This window comes from Acipenser ruthenus, chromosome 18, assembly GCF_902713425.1.
Source record: "Acipenser ruthenus chromosome 18, fAciRut3.2 maternal haplotype, whole genome shotgun sequence".
NCBI lineage: Eukaryota > Metazoa > Chordata > Actinopteri > Acipenseriformes > Acipenseridae > Acipenser > Acipenser ruthenus.
Window position 1 is genome coordinate 28,818,024 of NC_081206.1, and position 24,817 is coordinate 28,842,840.

The 24,817-nt window shown below is 38.7% G+C and overlaps 1 protein-coding gene across 1 annotated transcript in view; it reads left to right on the forward strand.

Annotated features, from left to right (window-relative positions):
- Positions 1-24,817, forward strand: part of LOC117417276 (latent-transforming growth factor beta-binding protein 2-like) — a 97,261-nt gene that overhangs the window by 50,163 nt on the left and 22,281 nt on the right. Inside the window, exons 8-19 of the mRNA XM_058991857.1 lie at positions 173-275; positions 10,710-10,784; positions 15,350-15,472; positions 16,115-16,279; positions 18,455-18,637; positions 19,085-19,104; positions 19,202-19,238; positions 19,640-19,732; positions 21,103-21,228; positions 21,493-21,621; positions 22,321-22,440; positions 23,166-23,285. Coding sequence (XP_058847840.1) covers positions 173-275; positions 10,710-10,784; positions 15,350-15,472; positions 16,115-16,279; positions 18,455-18,637; positions 19,085-19,104; positions 19,202-19,238; positions 19,640-19,732; positions 21,103-21,228; positions 21,493-21,621; positions 22,321-22,440; positions 23,166-23,285 — 1,294 coding nt within the window. The remainder of the gene's footprint in view (positions 1-172; positions 276-10,709; positions 10,785-15,349; positions 15,473-16,114; positions 16,280-18,454; positions 18,638-19,084; positions 19,105-19,201; positions 19,239-19,639; positions 19,733-21,102; positions 21,229-21,492; positions 21,622-22,320; positions 22,441-23,165; positions 23,286-24,817) is intronic.

Below are 24,817 nucleotides of genomic sequence, written 5' to 3' on the forward strand. Positions count from 1 at the left end.
TTTTTTTTTTTTTTTTACAGCTAGACCACAGCAAACTGACCAGTTCAACCTTTTTTCAATATCAGAGAATTTTACAGAGCTGGCAGCAGTAACTGTATCCTCTTTCTTCATGTAATGCCTGGTGTCGGGCTTCACTGTGTTTTGTTTATCTAGTTGTGTGTTTCCATTGCAGTGTGGTAAACCCCTTCCTGGACTGACCAAGCAAGACGATTGCTGTGGCAGTATTGGAGCATCATGGGGACTGAACAGGTGTACGCAGTGCCCTTCTAAACCAGGTAAACAACACCTCATGCAGTCATTATAATGTCCACATACAAGAAGGAATATGTACTGTACATTTGTCAAACCCAACACAGAATATGTTCAGAAATGTATAATATATTTGTTTAAAAAAACGCAAATTGTAATAAAGTATCCTAAGGGTTACAATAGTAATGTCCATGCTCAGAAGTTGTGGGATGGTGCATGTCTCTTAAGAATCACAATATAAGATTCCTTGACATGAGTGTTGGTTGATGGATCTACTCCAGGATATCCTAAGGCAATATTTAGTCATGCTGTGATTTGTTGCCACATAACTACTAATCAGGTTTTCAAAGACTTCTTGTTTAATAAAGGAAGTTTAACATTAATATGCTACATCGATCACTCCCTTAGGTTAGTGCCGGCTGTAAATGGCCAACACTAATTGCCTCTTCCTCTTCATTTGCTGCTATTTACCATCTAGGTAAGTATTGCCTCATCATACACATGCGGCATTGTATTTGTGTTTCAACAATGAAAAATGAGCTGACATAAATAACGTAGAAAGGCAAGAATGTTCATTTGTTTAGGAACAAAATACATTGTTCCTTCTTAGCAATGTGGAAAAAACGCGATTCCTCTGCAAAGGTACATGTGGTTATTTTTGCTCTCATGGTGGGGTGGGGGCATGGACAAGTGTGATGGTTACATTGCTTACATTGCAATTCAAGGGTTAAGCATACAGTCACTGACCTTGGTGACCCCGCGGCCACCTGAACATCACTTCATGCTTTCACAGGTGAAAAGTGTGCCATCTGACTTGCATGTGTATTCTGTTTTTCTTACATTATATTATTGGCACTTTGGATCTTGAGACAGAGCTCACATCCATAACCCTATTAGCACATAAACTCACCCTTGGAACGTGTTGAATTGTGGATGTCAGCATGACAATAGGCAGTACCACGTTTCTTTCTTTGGTTACCCTCATGCTGGGTGGTTCAATTGTTTGACTAGTGTATTGACATGACTAGTTCTGCGCCGCAGAGCTGAGAAGCTTCACATGTAGCAGCTGTAGACCATGGCGTATGGTGTGTTTGGCCCCTTGAGGAGTCCTGTTGAGGCCACTATGAACACCCGTACTGTTGCTATCTGAGACGTTTCATCATTGCATGCTTCTTTTTCCTCTCTCTGCTTAAGTTACTTAATTTAAAATGACCAGTATATCGCATCGCTTTTTGTCCAGTTGTGTCCTGTTCCGTAACTATTCCTAGTTTTAAATATGTAGTCTGTAGTCTTCTTTAAGTTGCATTACTGAGAAGTTAACATCAACTATGAATTATCTTACTTGAATTCCAAGTCTTTAGGTGCAGTCTTCACAGAAAAACACCCACAAGCCCTGAGAAACATGTGTCTAGTTATCCTGTTTGTTTTGAAGCTACAGCATTGGTTCAGATGTTTTTTGGTTTTTTTTCCCAGTCAGATATTGGCAAACTAACCCAGTTGATGTCAATTGTTTTACTGCATTTCCTTGAACCATTATCAATGCAGAGTGCCTTCAAAATCTTGAAAATAGCAAGAAGGAAGGAAAAACAATGTGTAGTGCAACCTTCATACCCTCTTGACGTATTATGGGAAATCCAGGGCATTTCCATTGATATTCAAATTGCTAAAATTTGTTTTGGCTCCCACTGACATGCCTTTGATCTGAGTCCCATCACATATATTATATATATATCCTTTTTTTTTTTTTTCAACCAAGTTTTTATCGTCAGAAAGAGACTATGTAGAAAGAAAGAAGCTTTGATGGGAGCAAGCTAATAGCTTCCAAATGTGCTTGGAGTGACAGTAAAAAAGAATATGTCGTAACCAGTAGGCAGCTGGCCAGCACAGAAACTGAAAATCATAATTCCTTGTATTCTTTCTTCTTCATATACTGTAGAAACAATTCAATAAATGCCTTTGATGGTAAGTTTATAAATGCCTTTGATGGTAAAATCTTGTTTTGGTTTCTTGGCTAAATTAGGTTGCTGAAAACTTGATCGTGTTTGTGCAGCTTAGAGCTCAACAGAGTTTGCATTAGATTAATAGACCTTGGTTTTAATAGTGTTGTTTCAATTTAAAAATAGATCACACCAGTAAATAAGAGGGGCCCAGGACAAATACACATTTCACATCACTCATTCACACGCACATTCCTCATTGGTCAGTGCTTACAGCACATATGCTTTGAGCAAGGAAAGAATAATGACTCATTCATTTTAAATGTCCAGTGCTAACCAATTCCAGAATTCAGAAGCTCTGTAACTAAAAAATATCTAGCTTTGTTCTCATAAGAGGAATTTCCAGTTTACAGTCAATTTCCCCAGTTTGCTTTTCAGTTTCAGTATAATACTTTATTTTAATGAATAAAAAAATGTATTTATGTATGCATGCTGTAACTTTGAATTTCCACCAGCTGTTCTTTTCCAACATCCTCTAAATTGTGTCTCCTTTCTTTCTTTCTTTCTTTCTTTCTTCCTTTCTTTCTGTTATACAAAGATAACTTTCGTCAGATTGAACAGCCTTATGCTGTAGATACTCAAGTGCAAATGCATTAAGCTAATTTAAAATCAGTGTCCGTCTCAATGCCACATATAAAGAGCAACCTTCGGTGTGGGATGAAATTTTCAGAGTCATCAGCCTTTTGAGGGTTAGCTGAGGCTTGCTGTATAAAAAGCGTGTTTCACAGATTGCTTCCATGTGGCTGATTAATGCACAGTTAAATTTGCCCCCACCGGCTCTGTGGCAGTGGTTGCACACAGTTATACTGTACTCTGCTTGTTTTGCAGGTCTCTCGTGCAAGATACCATTACCATCTGTTCTAATAAAAACGTATCCAGCTCAAGGTTGTGATAGTCAGAGTAGGTGGCACAGAGTGCATTAAGGAGCTGAAGAAAAAGCAATAAAACATGTCTGTGCAGCGGTAGCAATTCCTATTGTGCAACCCGTCATTGACACAATACATGATATGATAATATAATCTCCAGCATGAACTTGAGGTCCCAAAAAGGTGAGGGTGGCACTTGAATTAACATACCGGTTTACCTAAATACAGTGTGTAAAATCCTGTTGTGAAAAAATAAAAGTATTTCTGTAGAGAGAAAAGATGACACAGTGGTGACCTCATTTGGTTTTAAAAATACATTTTTGGAAGTGTTCTCAAAGTTTACATGGTATAAAACATTTTAAATAAGAATATAACAAAGTGCTTGTAATCTTTTAGATGTTACTATTCTTTTTTTTATAGCACTTTCATTGGGTTCATTAGATGAAAGGAGTCTCAAATGCCTGTGTGTGCGTGCAATGTATTTATGAATTACACATATATGATTCACCAAACATGACTTGTTTTTGGAATCAGGCTGCACTGGTTGTTAATCTTCCCACTTGTGTTTCCACACCAAGAAATAAAACCCCTTGAAGGAGGTCCTGCGAGGCTGTGCTGTAGATTTCAAGGGCTGTAGTGATTTCCAAATCGTAACAGATACTCTCCCTCTGTGAGGCGGGGATGCCTTCAACTCCACTGCAGCATTATAAAAGATTAGCTTGGTTTAATAATAAAAGCAAAACTGCATTGTCATAAGCTGATCTTCACTGATCACAAGCGATCCATAAAAAGTACAATACTGTCAAGATAAAGTTTAAGGGATTTTAGGAATACTAAAAGAAACTTCAATGAAATGACAAACGTTTCAATTTTGAAATGTTTCCAGGAAGTCATTGAAAGACTTCTAGTTGAAGCGTTTAGAAATAAAAAAAACTTGAATTCATTGACAAATTCAGCACTGTTGAGTGTTTTAATAGTCATTAAAGTATATATTTTTTATATTGTTAGATATTGATTGATAGTTATCTACTTATGTTAACAACTAAATGTATTTAGTTTAAAAGATAATCAGTAAAGGAAGTATCTAAAATCAACTGCCTCACCAATTGCTTCCCTCCATTGTATTAAATTGTGATGCAAGCTATTTTAGAATGTCATTATTAGTAGGTAACATTTTTTAAATATAATAAATGAGGCAGCTGTGTGTGTGTGCGTGTGTGTATATCTATGGGTAACTGGCTCTTTCAGCTTATATATATATATATATATATATATATATATATAGATAGATATATAATTTGGCCATTATAGTCCCCTGTTGGTAACTATAGTTCTTCCCTCAGGGGCATAATATTGGTATCAGTCCATATTTAATATATATATATATATATATATATATATATATATATATATATATATATTTTTTTTTTTTTTTTTTTCATGAATTAGAAAAAGAACATTTTTAAAAAAGATGACGGAAGCTGAGAAAGCTGTTCTGTGTTCATTTACCTTGGCTTCCAGTACTTTCAAAATCTCTCCTCCAGCATCTTCCACTGAAAGCTGCTGTTGTTCTCTTAAGGAAGTGGTCCATTGTATTAGCACTTACCCAGATAGATTGTAGTGGTGCTGGTTAACTCCCTGTGAACACAGCCTTGCCAAATGGTTTAGTCCTGAGGACCTTGCATCGCTGTCTTCCCCGCAGTCTTAAGTGAGCTCCCTCAATGGCTCTTTGTTTTGCTGTCTCTGTAATATGCTATAATAAGGGCAAGGTTACACAAGCTGCTTGTATGTGAGGTTGAAACCTTTATCCTTTCGTAAATTAAACTTTTATTTTGCTGGCTTTTGTTGCTACCCTCCTGTTTCTGTTTCACTACAGCCAGTATATCAATTTAGAGCACAGGTGTCTTCACTTTTAAAGTGTACAGAAGCACTGCTTGTTTTTGAAAGAGGAACTCCTGCAGTACTACAGTATTAACCCCATCTGTCGGTTGTAAAGAAACCTCATGGATTCTTTTTTCTTTATCAAGTCACTGTCTGTGTGTATTGCTGTTCTAAAGATACAGCAATACAAAGATTTTTTTTTTTACATGAATAACTGTCTTCTGACATCCAGTAATGATTTCTTTTTTTAGGTTGGTGTAAGAATCAGTGCTGTTGTAATGTATGTGGTGCTCAATACATCCTTCCCTCAAAGTACCCTGGTCCTAAATCCAGCCCATTGTCTGTTGTTTCTTGTTGCCTCCCTAACTGTACTGCTTTGGCCGCAGGACTAAACTGAGCATGTACCCACTGTGTCGTCTATTATCCATTCAAGCTCTGCCTAGCTGTTTTGGATATACTGTTTCAATTTTTGGAATTGTCTTTCTTCCACAGAGAATCAATTCTCTCTAAATGGTAGGTCTGTCCCATGAATTTTTCCCTGGGAGGCTGCATTTCAACTCCCCTGTCTAAAATAAATAAGCTGCAGGCAGTTCGAACCCAACCCACGAGGTTCCTGCTAGTGTTATAGATGTAATGATGATCTCAGCAGACGTTTTTTTTTTTTTTTTTTTTTTTTTCCTTCAAAGCAATATAGCTGATGTGAGGAAATCTAAAGCATCAGGGTATAGAAATTTATTGAAACATTATAAGGACGCACAGGGTCTATAAAACTTGCCTGGGGTGGAGTGACTGTAGCCTTGGAACTTGCCACATGAGATCATTATTATGTGGGTGTCGGGGACTGATGCTCCGCAAATGCTAAATAAATACTTGATTCTGATTTTTCATGCTTCATTAAAAAATACCAATATTAATGCACTCTTCTGTACAATCACAAAGCTGTCTGGAAATAACTAAGACACTCACGATTTCAAATGAGTAATGCCATAGAAAGGTTAACTTCAGATGACCTGTTCTTCCCTTTTTGCTTGTGAAGCTCGGTCATGCAGCTTGTAAAGGCTTTTTTTCACTTGCATTGTGCAGCAGGGAATTGTACCAGTTCATATTTCAATTTGTAACATTCTGTTAAAATATATACAAAATCATTGTATCCTTATTAATAATAGACTATTTATACTATACATGTGAAGTGGAATTGTCATTTTTGTTGTCTTTTTTTATACGGAGGGGATAAAACAGGACTTTTTTGTATTTTATTTTTTTTTAATTTTCACCAGGTAATACTGTGACAAATATAAAAAGCTGAATATGAGCCAACAACCCTGTGACCAGAGTTCAGTTCCCTCACCTCAGCCCTACGAGGTTGAGGAGGGGTTAGAATAGAGAGGGGGTGTTAAGAGGTGACCTACCCTGGGTGGCCTACCTATGAGGCACTGTTGGTCAGTTGAATGCCGTTAAAGTACATTAGTGGGGCAGTGTGGGTAAGCTGATCAATCAGTGTGCCTATACCACCCCTGCTCTGTGCTGAATTCACTGTGAATTTTTAAGGAAAGGAAGAAAAGATAACTACATGCACTCCTTAATTCTTTGTGTAACCCTCACAGGGGTCTTCATTTTGTTCCTCTGTGAGCATTCAGGATGATTAATGTGCAGTAAAGAACTCTGAATAGGTTTAATGAGCAGATTTTATTTTTGTGCTTACTGTGGAGGGATCCTGAAACAGGGTGGTCTAGTTATGATGTCATTTACAATGGGCTAAATTACCCAGTTGAAGCCTGGACACTTTCTGAAGCAGAACTTATTAAGGAAAGTCTCCCCAGGTCCCCTCCTGTATCTCTCGTGGCCCCACTGTACTACAAAAGCAGGATTTCAAGCCATAGTAACCCATGCCTCTGCTGCTGAGCGAATCGTTTGATTTTTTTCATTGGAATGGAGTGGATCAAGTTGAGCGTAGATTAGGATTCTTTCACACAAGTCAAATGAAATTCACACCTAAGATAAATTGGGGCTGCTGTGAAGGATTTTCCCAGAAGAAAGACAATGCTGTCAAACGAAGTGCAAAATTAACAGTTACAAGTTTAACATGTCAATTCAGGTGTAATGCCTTTCATCAGACTCTTTCCTATGCAGCCCTCCCTCTTTATTACACAATTTGATCCTTTCACGATTTCAAAAACATCAGAGTCAGGCCATGTTGACAGTAAATTGTACATGTACGTTTCTTAAGGACGCTAATTAATTTTATCCTTGCGAGTCTGAGCCAGATGCCTTGACCATGGAGCCCTGAATGAATTCTCAACACTTTGACCCACAGCGCCTGACAAACTTGGCTTGAAGACTTGAATGTCTGTCTCACATGTGAGTTTGTGTGTCAGCCTGCTTTTTAGCCCCGGTTATTGTTTACATCGTTAAAGGTCATGGCATACAGTCACGAACTTTGCTGGTTACGAAGAGGACAGGGTTTTTTTTTTTTTTTGCATTTCTCCCTTTTTGGATGACGTGCTGTACCTGGTGTTTCTTCCAGGAGTTATGAAGATTGTGCGAATATAAAGAACCGCTGAGCAACCACAACTCTTGACATTGAAGTTGTTAGTTTGTGCTGCCAAGGATTCTGATGCATTTGTAAAATCAATTTCAGCTCAGTGGTGACTAATACCACTGTCTTTCTGATCAGTCTGTCTCAATAAGCTTTATTGAAAACATGATGACCATGATGTGCTTGGGAAGCTGACAGAGGTATTGGAGTTCTGCCCTGTTTTAGAAGGTCTGGTAACTTCAGAGCCACAGTAGATCAGGTATGGGGAATGGTAATCAAAAACATAACACTTGTATCTGTGAAGCAACCTTCTTTTAAAAAAGCTCAACTGTGCCAGAGAGACATAAGGAAATGCATGTTTTTTGTCTGCCGTGGGAGCTAATATGCTGAACACTGAGATAATAGCAGCTGGGATTGGGATGCCAAGTGACCTCCGTGTTTTTAAACCATTAATCTTCAGATTGATGATGGATTAGGCAGCCAGCTCTGTTGTCCCAGCCTGTTTACCCAGTGTCTGAATGCTGGGCAGAGCCTCTGACTCCCGGGGAGGGGGGGGGGCTCTGCCACTATGCCCACTCTTAACTCTCACTATTGACAGCATCTTTTTTCCCGTGTCTCGCTCACATCCATCTGGGTTCCACTGAGAGATGGGTAAGCTTCCTTTCCAGTGTGTCTTTTGACAGTGAGGGGCCAAAGTGAAAGGGACTGAAGATCTTGTATTAATATTGCTTGGGTCAACGGAGAGATTCTCACGGTCATTACAATGTAAAGGAGAATCGGAATTGTACCGTATGAGCTGGAGACCAGCCGTTAAATATACCTCCATTGTTTTTTTTCAAATGCACATCCCCCCCCATTCAGAATTATTGGGCAGCCGGCTCTTAAATGTAGAGTGCTTTTACTGGAGTGTGTTGTGTGGTATTGGAGCATGTACTGGAGACTGTTCAACATCGCAACACACTCATCTTGCACTTGAAAATGACACGGAGGGCCACTGAGAATGCCAGAAATATTTTGGGCTATTATATTTTCTAGACTGAACTTCTGAAGGAAAAAACCAAGCTGTTGGTGGCTCTGGGGGGTTCAGGTTTGGTTGAGTTCCAAAGTGCTTTTGAAGAGGGTTGAACAAAAAAATGGAAGAATGTGTGTGTGTAGGGTATAGTTACTCCAGTTCATCTACTGTAAAAACAAAAAAAAACAAAAAGTATAGTGAAAAATGACGTCAGCATGATTCAGATCAGCCTGTTGTACTGTACATATACATGATTCATTTCTCAGATCTTTTTTCATTATGTATGTCATGAAATAAATGTCATTTTCCTATTACCAAAGTGATTACCTTCCCGTTTCCGGCTCCTTGCCATGCACTGTGACTAACCGGCCTTCCTGTTTGGCTAAAAAGCTTTCATCAGAGGCGCACTTCTTAAGCCACTCACTCCTGTGTTAATGTGTTAGTTATGTGAGATGCATGTGGGGTGAAGGATGACATCATACTTTAGGTTCTATCAACAGTTGTATTATTTCAGGTTTTCATTGAAAGGAACACTTGGTATTGGGGAACATTAAATAGACAACTGTCCTTCTGAATGGTGATTCCAAAACAAAAATAGTGTTGCATGAGTGAGAACCCAAGGGCCAAATGTGGCCTTCCTCCAACACCCTCAAAGGGCTCAACTGATTATTAACTGATGATAACACATTTTCTATTTTATTGCAGTCATAAATATGTTTCATCATTTCACAACTCCTTTATTAGCTGCTGTTCTCAACCTGATTTTTCAATTAAATAGAAATAAATGTATTGCTCTCTAGCTGTTTTGAACTCTGATTTGTTGGATCTCTCTCTCTCTCTCTCTCTCTCTCTCTCTCTCTCTCTCTCTCTCTCTCTCTCTCCTCTCTCTCTCTCTCTCTCTCTCTCTCTCTCTCTCTCTCTCTCTCTCTCTCTCTCTCTCTCTCTCTCTCTCTCTCTCTCTCTCTCTCTCTCTCTCAAACGTCTCTAACCCAGTATTACCTATCATTCCCCAGCGCTCAGCCTAAGAGTCACATGAAAGTAACGCTACTTATTTTGACCATCCCTGGCTTGTTGGAATTTTTTAATATATTTTTTTTCTACATTCAGGATTGCTTTGATGAACTGCTTTGTAGATGTACAACAATACATTATTGGTTGTATCCCTGACCAGAATTCCTTAACTTCAAGGGAGCAGGTTACCATAATGGATAGAAAGTCGAGGGTTGAGCACAAGATCTGTCTCGCATGTCATTACCTTAACAAACAGAGCAGACTCTGAAAGCCAAGGAAGAGGGACTGTGATCATCCAAAAGTCATTTTTGTGCTACAGTACTTACTTTTGGAATCTATTTATACGTGAGGCGAAGTGCAGAATAGCTTTTCTATAGAGGTATAGGGTTCTGTTTAATTGCATTTGTAAATGCATAGAATGAGACTTGGTGATTGGAGTGCAGATAAACCACTCAGTTTACCATTTCCTGCATGTGTGATTCCAGACTACATTTCTTTTTTTAAAAAGGTATTATTATAGAAAAAGGAACCTGTAATTAATGATACATTGTTTTACAAAGAAAAAAAATAGATGTAAAGAAAAACAAAATAGATAGTTTGGTCATTATCACTTTGCCTTTTAAATGTCTCAATAAAGATTGCAAAGCTGGCCAAACAGCCACTCAAGACCGTTCTGTGAAGTGCAGGATAGCCCCAGCATAGCCTTTATTTAACATCTTAAGGAATATGTTACGCTCAGAAGTTGCACAGTCAAGACCAAAGTCGTACTCTGTTTACTACTAGTTTAAAACATATCTTATGCCAAGATGCCTTGGGTTCAAAGGGCTTCAGTTCTGTAAGTCTGTTCTAATGTTTTGGAAAGGGATGTTTCCCATAGAATTGCATACTGTCATTTAAATGAATCTGTGGTATAATTTATATTGTGTTTTGGATTTTGCTTCAAACAGAAGAGTGTTTCCCAGTGAGGCAGGATTTTTATTTGCAGCTTGTGCCCCCTGCACCTTAAAGCCACTGAAATCTCAACAATACTATTGACAGTGATTGCAAAAGAAACATGTCATAAATGCCCAAGTCAAATGTGTTCTTGTTCACTTCTGTAATCCATCCGATCAAAGAATTTAAATTTGAATCATTATGGTTTTTGTTTTTCGTTCCAGCTTATCCAGTGATTGCAAATGGCTTGGTTGAATGTCCAAAGGGCTACAAGAGGATGAACCAAACTCACTGTCAAGGTAAATTATGGGTATTCAGTTCACAGCTTTGTTTTTTCCAGCCATGGCACTGTCTGTATAAATACACGTCCTATATATGGACTGTTCAGTAAGCTTTAAGCATATTGTTTTCCAATACACACTGTTTAAATTTCCATGATTTATGAAGGAATGTGTCTTGCTGTAGGAATTCCCATATGGGGTTTGGACATGTGCATGTTATTTTAATAAATGTATTACAAACCTGATTGTGCTACCGTGGCACATATAGAGGGACGTTTCAACGTAAACTTAAGTGTTACATTCTGTATTCAAATTAGATCCATGCATTAATAGTCGCAAACGGGGACATTTAGATTTCAAATATTTGTACTTCCCACTAAGAAGTGGAGACGGCAAGGCTACAGTAGGGTAGGCATCTGTAAAGTTGCAGGAATCTTGGCATGTGGAATGTTACATACTTCATATTTACTAGAATTGACTTTTTGTAGGCAAATATTTATTTAAATGCCGAACAAATCAACTAGTGTTCCATGCATTTCTTCTCGGATGAGATACCATGCATGGACCCCGTGCTTTTGAGCATGGTTTGTAGTAAAGATGTTGCTCCTAACCTAAACAAATTCAGCGTGTTCCTCTTTGTTTATTCATTTGGATTCAATTCACTTAAAAGCAAACAAAAACATCTTTAGCTCCCAAACACACTAACAAGAACTCTGTAATGAAACATTACATTCCTCAAACATTTCCAGCTGGTGCATATGCCCATACTAGTAAGTTCATTGTTATTACAATACTTTTTTTTTTGGTTTATAGCGCATTAGATTCCTATGTATAAGGTGCAGAATGCTATTGAGAATATTTTACTCAGAACGTCAGCTTTGATGCTCGTAGGATCTGTACAATTTTCAAATTGCAGCTAGAACCAGAGGTTCAGCTGACCTATGTTATATGGGGTCAGGTTCCTGGAATGTGTGACACATAAACATGACATTTTAAACCTTGCAGAACATCTTAGCCAGCCAGAATCCAAATAGTGGTAGATGTCCTCTGGGTTTGTGGCAATGTATTATTGCCTTTCTACTAATTATAGTGTATTTATGCTGGATTGCTGTTTCAGCTGCATGCTCTTTTCTTAATTGCTCCTTTCTCATGTTGAGGTGGTACGTTTCAGCTACTTGAGGAGTAATCCAGGTCAGTCTCACCTATGGTGCCTTAATATGAGCAGAGGATCCAGGTCTGGGTTCTACAGTTCAATGAGATAGGCCCTTCAACAGCACAGCAGCCCATGTATAGTACACTGTGGTCCGGAGGGGAACCTTCTTGGTTATTATCTTGCTGGGGAGGAGCCCAAGACATCCTGGGCTTGTGGAGAATTTGGTAACCATTGACTTGAGCCACACAAGACTAGTGCCAGAAAAAAAATATTCAGCACAATTACAAGCCAGATTGTGGATCTTGAAAATCTGTCCACTGATCCCCCTTGACAGCAGCTTGGTAGAGTGTTAAGACTCTCCTGAGTTCATATTTATTGTGTTGCAGTACTTGACTAGATGATTGGTTTATGTCATTGCTAACTCATCAGAACCACACAGGGGAATGTCTGTCGGGAGGCATATAGCTTGCGACAGATCGTTTAAAGCCTTAATCCTTTCTGGGCCACTTAAGTAGTTTTATTAAAGCCACTTCTAACTGATGGGGTTGCTAACGTCAAGCTTGTTTCAAATGGTAAAGGTGCTTTTCATTTAGGAACCTTTTATATAATTGAATATGAAATATAACACAATTCTACCATTGCTGTTTTCCACCACAAATCTGTTGACAGGGACATTTCAAATGAGCGCTGATTTCAAAGAGCTATCAGGGTTTGCCAACATGCTCAGTCATTTACCTGGCTTTGATGCTGCATGCTCCTGCTGATCACTGCAAGATGTTTTTTTTTTTTGTTTTTTTTTTAATTTCTTATTCATGGTGCCGCTGAACTCCACAAACCCTATCCGGTTCCTCAGAAACATTCCCTAAATTATTTTAAATCCCTGCCTCAGAAAGACTGCCAAACCCTCAAATGGATTTTTCTCTAAGTCTGTCACTGTTATCAAACAGAACACTTTGGTGCCAAAGAATGAATTGAATTTTCAGTCCACTGTTGAAACGTCTTCTGTCATTTCTTCATCTGGATAGCTGGCATGTGATTTAAACATTTCTCTCCATCTCAACTTTAGTGATACATTCTGGGAGATCTGCAAAGATAAGATGTTGAAATAAATACAGACTGACGTAAACTGCATCTGGATTTCACAATTTCACAACATCGGTTTCCCGGATGTTCTGTTAGTCTGTTAAGCCTTTTGCTCATTAACAGAACTACAAGGAGCCAGGCGGTTGCATTTTATTTTATTTTATTGGTCCTGCCATGTCTAATTATAATATAAATAACAGGAAAAGTAATGAAATCATAAGGAGATACCATTTTTAGCTTATACAGTAATACACTAGATGCTGAGTTGTTGCATACATGATTTCAAAGCAAAGTGATTAGTCACTGGTCTGTTGAAGCGATTCTTCTTTTTAGTGAAACATAGGTAGAAGACAAGCTGACAAAATTATTGTATTATGTATCTAGAACACTGTACAGTGCTTCTCTAAAGCAATGAAAGGTCATGAGACTGCTAGTAACTGAACCGAGAGAAGTCCATTTTTTCTGATGAATTGCTCTTTGTGAGTCTTTTCAAAGGAAAACTCATACTTTACAAATCAACAAACTGCTGCGTTTGATCTGTGTATCGGCTTTGTAAGTTTATACTGGTTATTTGATTTGGGACTCGCTGTAGCTTGGAAGTGGGTCTTTTAAAGGTGGAATTAACCATTCGACTTACAGGGCTTAATGAAGTGTGATTTATCTTATTATTGGAGGTTGTATGTTTTAGTTTAAACAAAATGCACATCCTGTAAAATCCAGTGAATGCTTTAACTAGTTTCGTGTTAAATATATGATATGGAAGGTAGAGAGTCTGTTCATTTAACCGTAGCAGTGGTGAAAGAAAAAAAGAGTAGGAGAAATGTATTATAAATTGTTTATGTGTGTATTAAAAAGGCTTAATTTATTTCATCAATGGCAATAAACTATTTTTGTTTTGTTTAGTTTTTTTTGGTAAATTGACGTTTGACTTGCCTGCATTATTCATGAGCAGTGCTGGGGAGTAACACAATATTACTATAAACTCCAATGGATTCAATCCCAGTTTGGTTATTTGTTATTTAATTTTGGAAACAAAAGGCAACAGATCAATAGATCACTTTGTCTTATGAATATGTCTAAATGGTGGAGTTATGTTGAGGGAAAGTCATTCCCTTTAATTCTCATTTTTTATTTTTATTTTATTTTGCATGCTAAAAGGTCTGGTGAGTTTTAATCACTCTAAATGATTGTGATTGAACGTAATTATGTATATAGAGTTTGTCACTTGGTAGTGACCATACTCAAATATTACCTTAAAACTTGTTTTGTGTGCAAGTTAGATTATGCTAAACCCAAACCATTTAAAGCAGATTAAATAACCATCTTTTTAATGAGTTTATCTGAAGATCTACTTTACCTTGGTATATTTTTACGCTGTGCAGCATTACAATTCAACCATTATTTGCCTGACAACTTTAAAACAGAGGCCTTAGTGTGTGTGAAATGTAATTTCGGGAAGCAACGTTGTCTGGGATTAGACCAAGAAATGTTACTTTTGCCTCTGTGTCATGGTTTGTTGGCGCTCTTTAGTTATAAAACAAGCGTAGGTCCCCCATTTGTTTATGGCGAGCAATGCAGACAAAGAGCAGTGCTGTCCTTGCACAAGTCAATTGGCTAAATGTTGGAAAAGACCCCTTTCCACACTGTCAACAAATCTTTGAAATACACTGGCTGGTGTATTCGGTGTAATAACAACAATAATCCTTTTGACCTTTGTCCCAGCCAAGCCGCTTGTTGTGTTCATTGTTTTTACTACTGTAATCTCGTCTGTTCATAGCTCAGCTCTGCCACTCTGCAAAACCAGCAGGCACTTTTAATGAATGCAGTCTTTGTTACTGTAGTACTCGTGTAGGTAGAAGGAGGAATGGACTGCGTGCCCTCAGGTGAGACATGTGTAAAGAGCTCTTTTGATCTCACGGCACACAGACTCTATTTGCTGACACTGATGTATTCTACAACACCCATTACAGGGTCTGTCCTCTTACAGTATTAAGATAAGGTGTAGAGTGAATGAGTGTGTCTCTAATACTCAGCAGGTAGAGTTAATGGGATACAGGCATCAGATGTCATTTAGAATAGGTTAAGCCTGCAGTTAGTAAAAGCATGCCTATTTGATGATCACTAGTAGTATCTAGTATTACGGTCCCAGAAAGTTAAATGGTTCATTTTAAGTGGTATCTGAATGAGGAATAACTGTAACATATATTTACAGAGGTGCAAATCATTTTTATACCGGTCTACTGAATTGAATGTTGCTGGCGCTTTATGAAGTACCCTGGCGCTAGAATCTAGCTCCAGATTTGCACTCTCAATTTATATGAATAATAATATGAATTTATGATTTCAGATATCAACGAATGTCTCATGCCTGGAATCTGCAAGAACGCGGAGTGTCTGAACTCCCGGGGCAGCTACAGATGTACCTGCAAACCTGGACACATGCTGGACACATCCCGTAGCCACTGCATCTGTAAGTGTTTAATGCTCTGAGCTATAAAAAAAAAAAAAAATAAATAAACCCAACCGCCAGATCCCTGTGTCTGGATTTACTTAGAGCAGCGTGCTGCCTCCATCCCATGCGGCTGCATGCGGTTTTGATAAATGCAGACGTTCTTTCAAAGCCTGTCAAAGTGCAAGACTGAAACTCTGGTACGGTGGAGCTGGTGTGGCAAGAAAGAGAAGAATTAGAAAGTCATGTCACTGTGGTGTTGCTCTGAATGGAGGAGGGATTGTTAACGGTGCATTCAAATATTGATTACTGCTTATTATTATTTTTTATTTCTTAGCATTAAAAAACAAACAGTTTTGCTTTTAAACATTGGTACCATATAAAATGGTTTAGCTTCCACTGATAGTTGAATAATCCAACAGTATTGAACCAACTTTGTTACTTTCATAAAAACATTCTTTATCAACTGGTGTCACAATTAGCAGAGATCCATCAACTCTTAAATCATCATAATTAGGATAATCTGCAAAAGTTTCAGATGGTGTTGTCAGGTGATTCTGAGGGAGCACAGATGCAGTATGTCAGTGAGCCCACAGGTAACACACACAATACTGACACATGCAAGTAGCAGTATGTACTGTAGTGTTTTGTTTCCTGTTCTAGCGGACAAGGCTGTGTCCATGGAGACGGAAATGTGCTTCCGTTCACTCTCTGGAGGCTCCTGCTCCCTGCCTCTCGCCCAGCACATCACCAAACAGATCTGCTGCTGCAGCCGCGTTGGCAAAGCATGGGGCAAGGACTGCGAGAGGTGCCCATTGCCTGACACAGGTACTGTAAACCTACTCTGCCAACTGGCTCCGCACACATTATTTTAAAGACATTTCAAAAAGTTCAAATTTGTAACCTGTGCCTCAATAGGCGGCATCTGGGAAAGTGATGACACACAAGGCCTAGTAGACACCCAGTTCAGACTGCATTGCCAAATAATATCCGCCCTCCAATACCATTATCATTTTAACTTGGTGATAAAACATCAATTTCTATGAGTGTTAGGTTGTGTAGTGTAGCATGCTATTAGCTCCCCGTAGCCCCTCCAGCATTGCCTGGATTTGATCATGCTACTACCGGGCAAATAACTGGAATCCCCAACTGCGTTAGTAACATTGAGCCACAGACAGATCATCTAATAGATATAATCAAGCTAGAAGGGTCCTAGACTCTTAAGTCATTACATAAGTCATTTAATATTGCTCTGATCCTAGCAAGAGTTTAGAAACGGGAACACATGTTGTTTTCATAATACTTAAAAGAATCTGCCATTTAAATCCTTCATATGACATCTATAAGGGCGTTTTTTTGTAAAAAGTCAGTACATATATTGTACACAATGTACTTTTTTTCCCCCTAACATAGGAACATATAATCCTCTTGAGGTCAGCTTGTGAAAATGAATGCCATTTATTTTGTTCTTGGAAGTATGTAATTATTTTTTTTCTTTTGTTTTGTTTATTTTACTGGGAGAAAATACAGTTTTACCACCTTTGGTGTGTTGATTACAGTCAGATTAAACAGGAGATATGAACTTACACTGTGGGTGTTCTTAAACTGCATATAAATATGTCGCTTGACCAAACAGAAACCTAATCATGCTGTCAGTTTCAGTTATAATAAACTTTTAATATAATATTTGGTTTCTTTAACTCTGGGCATCTTAAAGGTTTGTTTTACAAAGTTAGCAATTCTCTTCTTTTCCCTGAAGTAAAATTTAAACCAAAAATTGTGCTCGTCAGCTTCTGTTCTTGTGACTTCTGGCCCAATGATAGGTTTGGGGATTATTTTAAAATGCTATTTGTTTACCCTGGCTATCTGCCACTTGCAAACAAAAATTAATCGTTGTACTTTGGAAGAATGGGTACGGTTGACAAATAAAGCTGATATTTTGACAGACGGAACTCATTTTATTCAGCAGAATAACACCCTTCTTTCAGAGATTACTTCTGAAAAATATGCATAATAATAATATTAATAATAATAATAAAACAACATCCTGCTTGTGTTTCTTTATTTGAGTGACATAGCAGTGATAACACTCATACCAGGAGAAATTCAGATTTAGTATTAGGAAGCTTCTATTTTAAAATAAAACAAAAAATATTAAAATATTGAATAAACCGTCAAGCATTAACTAAAAAGGAGATATATATATATATATATATATATATATATATATATATATATATATATATATATATATATATATATATATATATGGTTATTGTTAGCATTGGCATATTCAATTGCCGTATTGAAAGGCTCTCTACAAAATATAATTCTTTTAATAATTCTTTTGTTGTTGTTATATAGCACTTGCCTTTTTAATTCAGCACAGCAAATCAGTCAAACCTGGATTGTTTTAAACTGCTGTGCAACGATCTTCAGTGTTGCCCCAAAAAGATCCCTCTTCTAGGATTACTGCATGATTTGAAGGTGGTTCTTCCTCCATGGTCATCCTGTTTGAAACACTGGTCCAGCACTGCGGTTGCCCTTCCACTAGGGGACAGCACTGAGACTCACCAAGAACTAGTTCAGTAGATCAGGACCAACCCCCACAACACAGAGTAATTTCAAATTTTATTAATAATTTCCTCAAACCCGCTTGGTTTGAGGGTCCACCACCTGGCCTGCTGGAGGAGGCAGGAGACCCCCATAACAGAGCACCAAGTGGGTAGCTACAAGGGTAGAGCCGGGGGAGGCGGAGAGATGCTAATGAATCAGACACAATAGAAGGGTAAGTCTATTTATATAGCTCTGATAGGCCAGGATTGGATGACATAATATGTGTAGGGGGCAGTCCTTCCTCCTGAACCTTAGATTATAAACTTCATGAATGGCTTTTGCTCTACAGTGTGCTGCAGATCTAAGGTAGGTACCCTGGCATTCAATCAGCCAGACCCCACATAACAAAATAAATAAAATATCTTTTTTTTTCCCTGATTGGTACAGATCATTTTAAAGAGATCTGCCCTGCTGGTCATGGCTACACATACTCCAGGTCGGATATTCAGATCTTGATGAGGCAGGCGGAGGAGGAGGAGTTAGCAGCAGGCTCCGACACTCACCAGCACCACCACCACCGTACCCATGACAACGGCCACCAGACACCCAGGGTACCCAAAAAGGAGCAAGGTGAAAGAAAGTTTTGTTTTAAAACAAACTGTGTGCCCATAGGCTTAGGTCATCATTTTACCCTTTCCATAAACTTCCATGACCCCCCCCCCCCCCCCCCCCCCCCCAAAATCAGCATTGCCGTGACACCACTGCTATTAAGGAAATATGTTTTGAATTGGAGAATATATTCTGTTTAATGAGGAGGGGAAGAGACACTTTTTAAACACAGCCAAAACACAGATTATATGTTCTTGAATACTGAAGTGTTAAAGTATCTAGCAGAAGAGAAATGGCAAGGCTGACTAAAACAGGAATTATGTCACACTGCTGGAATCTGAGCTGTTTATATCTGATATGCAGTTAAACAGTAACTTTTTTTGTATAGCCTTCCATTTTTAAAATATATATATATATATTCTTAATATCTGCTTAAATAATGTTATTTATTTTCTGTTTTTTTAACAGGGATTGGGCAAGCCAAAATAGTAAGTTTCTTTAAAAGTGATTCTTTAAATGAAATCAGTGGAGATTAGATGAATATCTCCAATCTCTTTTAATGGCTTTCTTTCTCATGTATTGTAGCCTCCTGTTGTAACTGAAGCCACTCTGAAATACCCAGGTAAGTGACATAATTAACTGCACACAGTCAATGGCAGTGAAGGGAATACCAATCACTGCAGGCATTTAAAATGTCTTACATTTTATTTTATTTTATTTTGATCAATATAAAAAAGACTGGGGTTATATTCAATAACCATTAGCACAAGAGGAAGTTGGTTACAGTCCTATCCATGTTTGGCTAGTAAAACCAAAAGGCATGGCCTAATTGGAAATATCTTGAAAACATATTAGCTAAATCAGCAAGTCTATTCAAAGAAGAAAACAAAAACTGTGGGTTACCAAACTTTTTAGGGGATCCCTCAAATAACCAAACTTTTGCACAAGTAGAAGGGAAGACCAACTTAATATAAAGACATCCATCTGTCTAACTTTTTTTTTTGCATTGTTTGCATATTCCAGTGGTGAAGACAACCCCAGATTCTCCTGTCCACCTGGACCCTGAGCCTGGCTCCCGGGAGACAGCCCCCATCAACGTAGCGACCCAGGTCACAGGTGAGCAGCATGCACACGTCACTAGACTTTCTGACAACACAGCACAGGCGCTGATCACTTCATGAACGCATGAAATACATGTATTTACTCTTTGTGGGCAAGCACAGAAATCTAGTGTCAAATGTCAATGATAAACCCTGGCTGTATTTGAGTTGATTGGGCATTGGCCTGAACATGAAAGATTTCTGTTTGTTCTTGTGGGCCACTGAGAATCATAAAGTACAGAAAACTAACAGCTTTGAAATCAAAAGATTGTTGTCACCCAAAGAAGAGGAAAGGGAAACTGAATTGAAGCCAATTCAATAATTTCTGCCTCTTGGATATAAGAGGGATCAATAGGAGAAGGGAGGTGGCGTGCCAATTGAACACTGGTTGCCTGTTACTGCAGTGCAGGCGTGCTGGTCCTTGGCTTTAATGGCTGCATTCCACCAGTCCAAAACAGAAAGAGGTTAAGGCCTTTTGAAGAAGAAAGTCCCCCAAAATAAAATAAGAAATATATATTTTAGCAGTTTAAAGCTGCCTGTTTTACAGATAGCTACCACCTGTAACAATATTGAGTAGCAGTAACCCTCTAAATCTCCCAGATGGAAAACAGCCTCCCCAATGCGTGTGTTTGAGTTCAGAGTGTTTTTGAACAATACATGTTGTTAGGCCATGGATATAAATTCCCATGGTTTGGCTGACCATGTCATGCTGGAATAACCAGTGCAAGCCTGTAATCCAACAGCATGATCCCTTCTAATGAGCACAGAGCAGACCCAGCAGGGCAGAGCTAACTCTGTTACCCTCTGCGGAGGATCTTCTCAAGAAGATTCAAGTGCCATCCCAGGGTTCTCAAAACAAGCCAGGGGAACAAAAATAAGAAGGAAAGCCCAACATTAAAAAAGCTGAATATGGACATCCTTGAGTTAAATTGCTTCCAAGCAACCAAGTAATCCTGAAGGTGTGGCTGTAGTTTTATACTGCATACTTGGTCATCTGCCAAGATTGTGTTGCAATATGAAATTGGATAGATACATTGTAAATCCATTTTGATCCCCATCCTAACAATCCAAAAACATACCTAGATGATATTACACAACTGCTTTATTAATTCCTTGTTGTATAGTGATCTTAAATATAAACTTTTAGATACTGAAGCATCCCTTATAAAAGTTGACCACAGTATTTTTGCAGTTTCCCCATGGGTTATACTATGCATTTACCGTAGTTTACCCTGGTTTGCCATGTTCATGGTACGCACAGGAGGATGTCCTTTTTATACCAAATAAAATGCCATCAACAATAATTTTAAAACAAATGTTTTTTTTTTGTTTTATAACCAAGTAGATCATTGACATCCCATTTCAATATATTTTGTCTGACTCCAGAAATCGACAGGTGTTCAGCTACACCCACTGTCTGTGGTCCAGGGTCCTGTATCAGTGTGCAGGGTGGATACACCTGCTACTGCAACCCTGGCTATGAGCTCAATACACTGCAGACCCGCTGCGTGGGTAAGATGGCCTTTTTAAAATGTTTGCTTTTTTGTATTTTCATTGTGTATGGGGCGAATTACAAAATCTATTTTGATACCATACGGGGTAGTTGTTTTTGTCTTCATGAAAAACAAATGTACAGTATTTACTAATCTATGAGGTCTATTCAGTCATTAATGGTAATTACTGTCCCAAGTGGCACAACTGCTACTTTCTACACCTGCTGCTGTTGTTTCTTTCGTCTGATAATTCAAAGCTAGCGCGTTCGCTTGTGGCTTGTAGATATTGACGAGTGTGAGAACGACCCCTGCGAAGGAAAGGGACGCTGTGTGAACAACGGCGGGTCCTTTAGCTGCTACTGTGACTCCGGATACAGCCTGGTCATCACACAGAACAAGAAGACATGCCAAGGTGAGCAGAGGTTCAACCTGCTTTACAAGCAGGCACACGTACGCTGTGTTTTGTTTTATGTAACGTTTGTGCTGGCTGCCTGAGATTCTGACCTCCATCTGATTCTAGATGTTTTAAATGCCCCTAGAATTGTATTAGTTAAGATATATACAGTACAGCAATGAAGTACTAAAAACCACAGGAAAAACAAGAGTTTGAACTGAATCTACAAATCTGCTTTTCGTTTGATTAGAGCAAGCAGCACTTATTTGCCACTAATAGCTCAATTCTATGTTCTCCTCGTGTTTCAAAGCTGTTTGGAGTAATTCCTGTTTGTGTTTGCAGCAAAGTTTTCTATAATTTTAGTTTGTTCACATCTTGCCACGCTTCATTTACATTTTTAACTTCATGCATACTTTGTAGAAGAGAGAAATATTTGGAATGGAACGACTTGTTTTTCAGAAAAGGTCATTTTGTAGAACACATAATGAGTTCACCAACACTGCACTGATTTCTTTAAGATGGGGTAGCTGTGAGACCCTGCATACTCACTGGGCTGGTTCAGTATCGATATCAATAACCAGGAAAGTTCTGCTCAGGTCCTCACTTGATTTATGTTGAGTAAACCAGAAGAGGGACTGCGTTATATTGCTCTGGAAGGTAGGGGTTTAGGTTTTGTGTCTCTAACATTCCCATATTGTTTTCATTAAATCGCTCTAGATATTAATGAATGTGATCTGCCCAATATTTGCCCCGGAAGCAGTTGCATCAACACGGCAGGTTCCTTCAGCTGCGAATGTCAAAACGGCTATATCAAATCAAGGAGGGGACCGTGTGAAGGCAAGTAGAGGGAGCATTGGCAACCAAGTTACACCATGTACTGTAAACCTAAAAGATCCATTTGAAATCGTCCACTAGTGTGAGGTGGCTTGGCGTTATGTTGTTAAATGATATGATCATCCCCTGGTGTAGCGTGTATGAGAATACCTGCTGATCGAGCTGCTATTGTAGTTAAAGTTCACTCCACTGAATCAACGACACAGCTTCAGATTAATCAACCACTGCAGGCTTTGAGTGCCTGTAGTCCTTGACTTATGGAATGGTTACACTGGTGTTTGAAAAGAAGCTGGAAGTGCTCCATGCACAACAGGGTGTGAGGGAAGGCTGTGCTGCTAGAGAAGCAATGTTGTGCTGCTAGAGAAGCAATGCTGTGCTGCTAGAGAAGCCATCCTTCAAATGAGTGTCAAGTGTGGGAGCTGTTAAAGACCCAACACATACTGTCAAAGAAGAGTTAAAAAAAACAAACCGCACTCTGCAGCTGGCTGATTTTGTGATCAGTGGCATGGTAAGAGTTAAGACGCTGTGTCAATAAAAAAGTTGGTATTTATTGGCCACAAATACTCCGACGTGCAGCCGTTTACAGAAAACCTATTGTTTTCATTCTTTGTGCCTCATGCCAATGAAAAAAAGAAAAATTTGGAAAGCACGCTAACAAGGGAAACACAGTTAATCTAATATTATTTCAATGAACGCTTGTTGTAATGGAATTTCCCCTCAATTCCCAGACGTCGACGAATGCCGAAACCCCAACGCCTGTCCCAGTGGAAGATGTGTTAACACTGCAGGCTCCTTCCAGTGTGTGAGCTGTGGGACTGGGTACAAGGCTGTGAACGGGAGATGTATAGGTAAGAGCAGGCAGGTGCGAGCCTCTATAATGAGGCAGGTTTTATTTTTTTTCCCACTTGGCAGGAGAGAGGGAAACACAGACAGCTTTTTGGCAGATCTGCACATTACAGCAGTATGGCACTACAGTTGGCTCCATCCATATGAGATGTAGCTGACCTTTGACAAACTCAAGAGTCCAGTTTTTGTGTTGTAAAAAAATTAAATAAAAATAGCAACACCTGGTGCATTTGCAGACATTTTGATGAGGGTTACACTAATATAAGTAGGTATAGATATATCACTGACTTAAAAAAAAAAAAAAACACCTAATGTGTACAGTCCTCCAAACGCATGCTACAAAGGAAAGGAAACACAGTAATCACCATGACAACACTTAGAAAATGTATCCCCTAAAGGGAGAATTTTCATGCACTGGTATTCAAGTATAATCTATTCAGGGATACCTGTTTTACACTGTTGGCTGCTTTTTGCTGGAAGATGTTGGCTTGTGATCAAACAGAGAAACACAAAGGTGAAACATATCAAATTAGAGAAAAAATGACTGAATCAGATTCTCTAATTTAGTAAAAAGACCATGATTGATAAAAAAAATGCTTGTTTTAGGAAATGCAGTAGACAAAAAGAAAAATGCCATAGGGCCTATAGTTTACTGCTGAAAGTTAGTGTGGGCTTATTAAGCTTGGCAATGTGATATGTTCTTCTCAGTAACAGCAGAAAAATGTTTCTAACAAGGATCCTCATTCAAAAAATTGATTCCTTTACATGCTGACCTTCCGCCTGCCTGTTTGTGTGTCTAATATAATCTCCTGCTTACTGCAGACATTTCAGATCACATTTGCCTATCTTCCAGTAAGCCTAAAATTGTATAATCCTGTAATCTGTTACATTACTCACTCCTGAGATGATCGCTGGTTGGAATCGCATCAAAAATCACGTTGCTTTTTTTTATTTCTAAGCTCTTCCATTATTAAAAAATAATCCGTGGCTAAAATGTTTTTATACTTCCTGCCAGCTCCACACCCATCGCCACCTCCATATGAAACCCGGATTGTTTAAATAAGTCGTTGTTATTTCTAATCTTTTTATCTTTTATTACTGTAAATATTTTTTTGCAGTACTTCGAGTTTGGGCGAGTCAAAATATTTTCATTTGGCCGTGGTTTAAACAAACGCCTTATTATTGTTGGACATCTTGAAACGTTGCTTCTCAGTCTTTGTAAGGGCTGCGATGTTGTATTTCTCTTCAACAATAATACCCCAGAGTTTGAGAAAAGCACACATGCAAACCAAAGAAGGAGAAACAACGGCTTGTCCCTCCACCATAGCCGGCAGCTGTGTGCCTTTTTAATGGTGAGCTGTGAGCAGATGCTGTATTGCGTCTCTCACAGGAACACACTTATCAGTTCAGTCATGAACTGAATAAGGGAAAACTGTTATTGATGTGCAGCCAGGGTGTGACAGCACCACTCAAGAACAACAAAGCTGAATTTGAGACTGGAAATGGGCAAGTCAGTTGCACCACAAAATCTGAT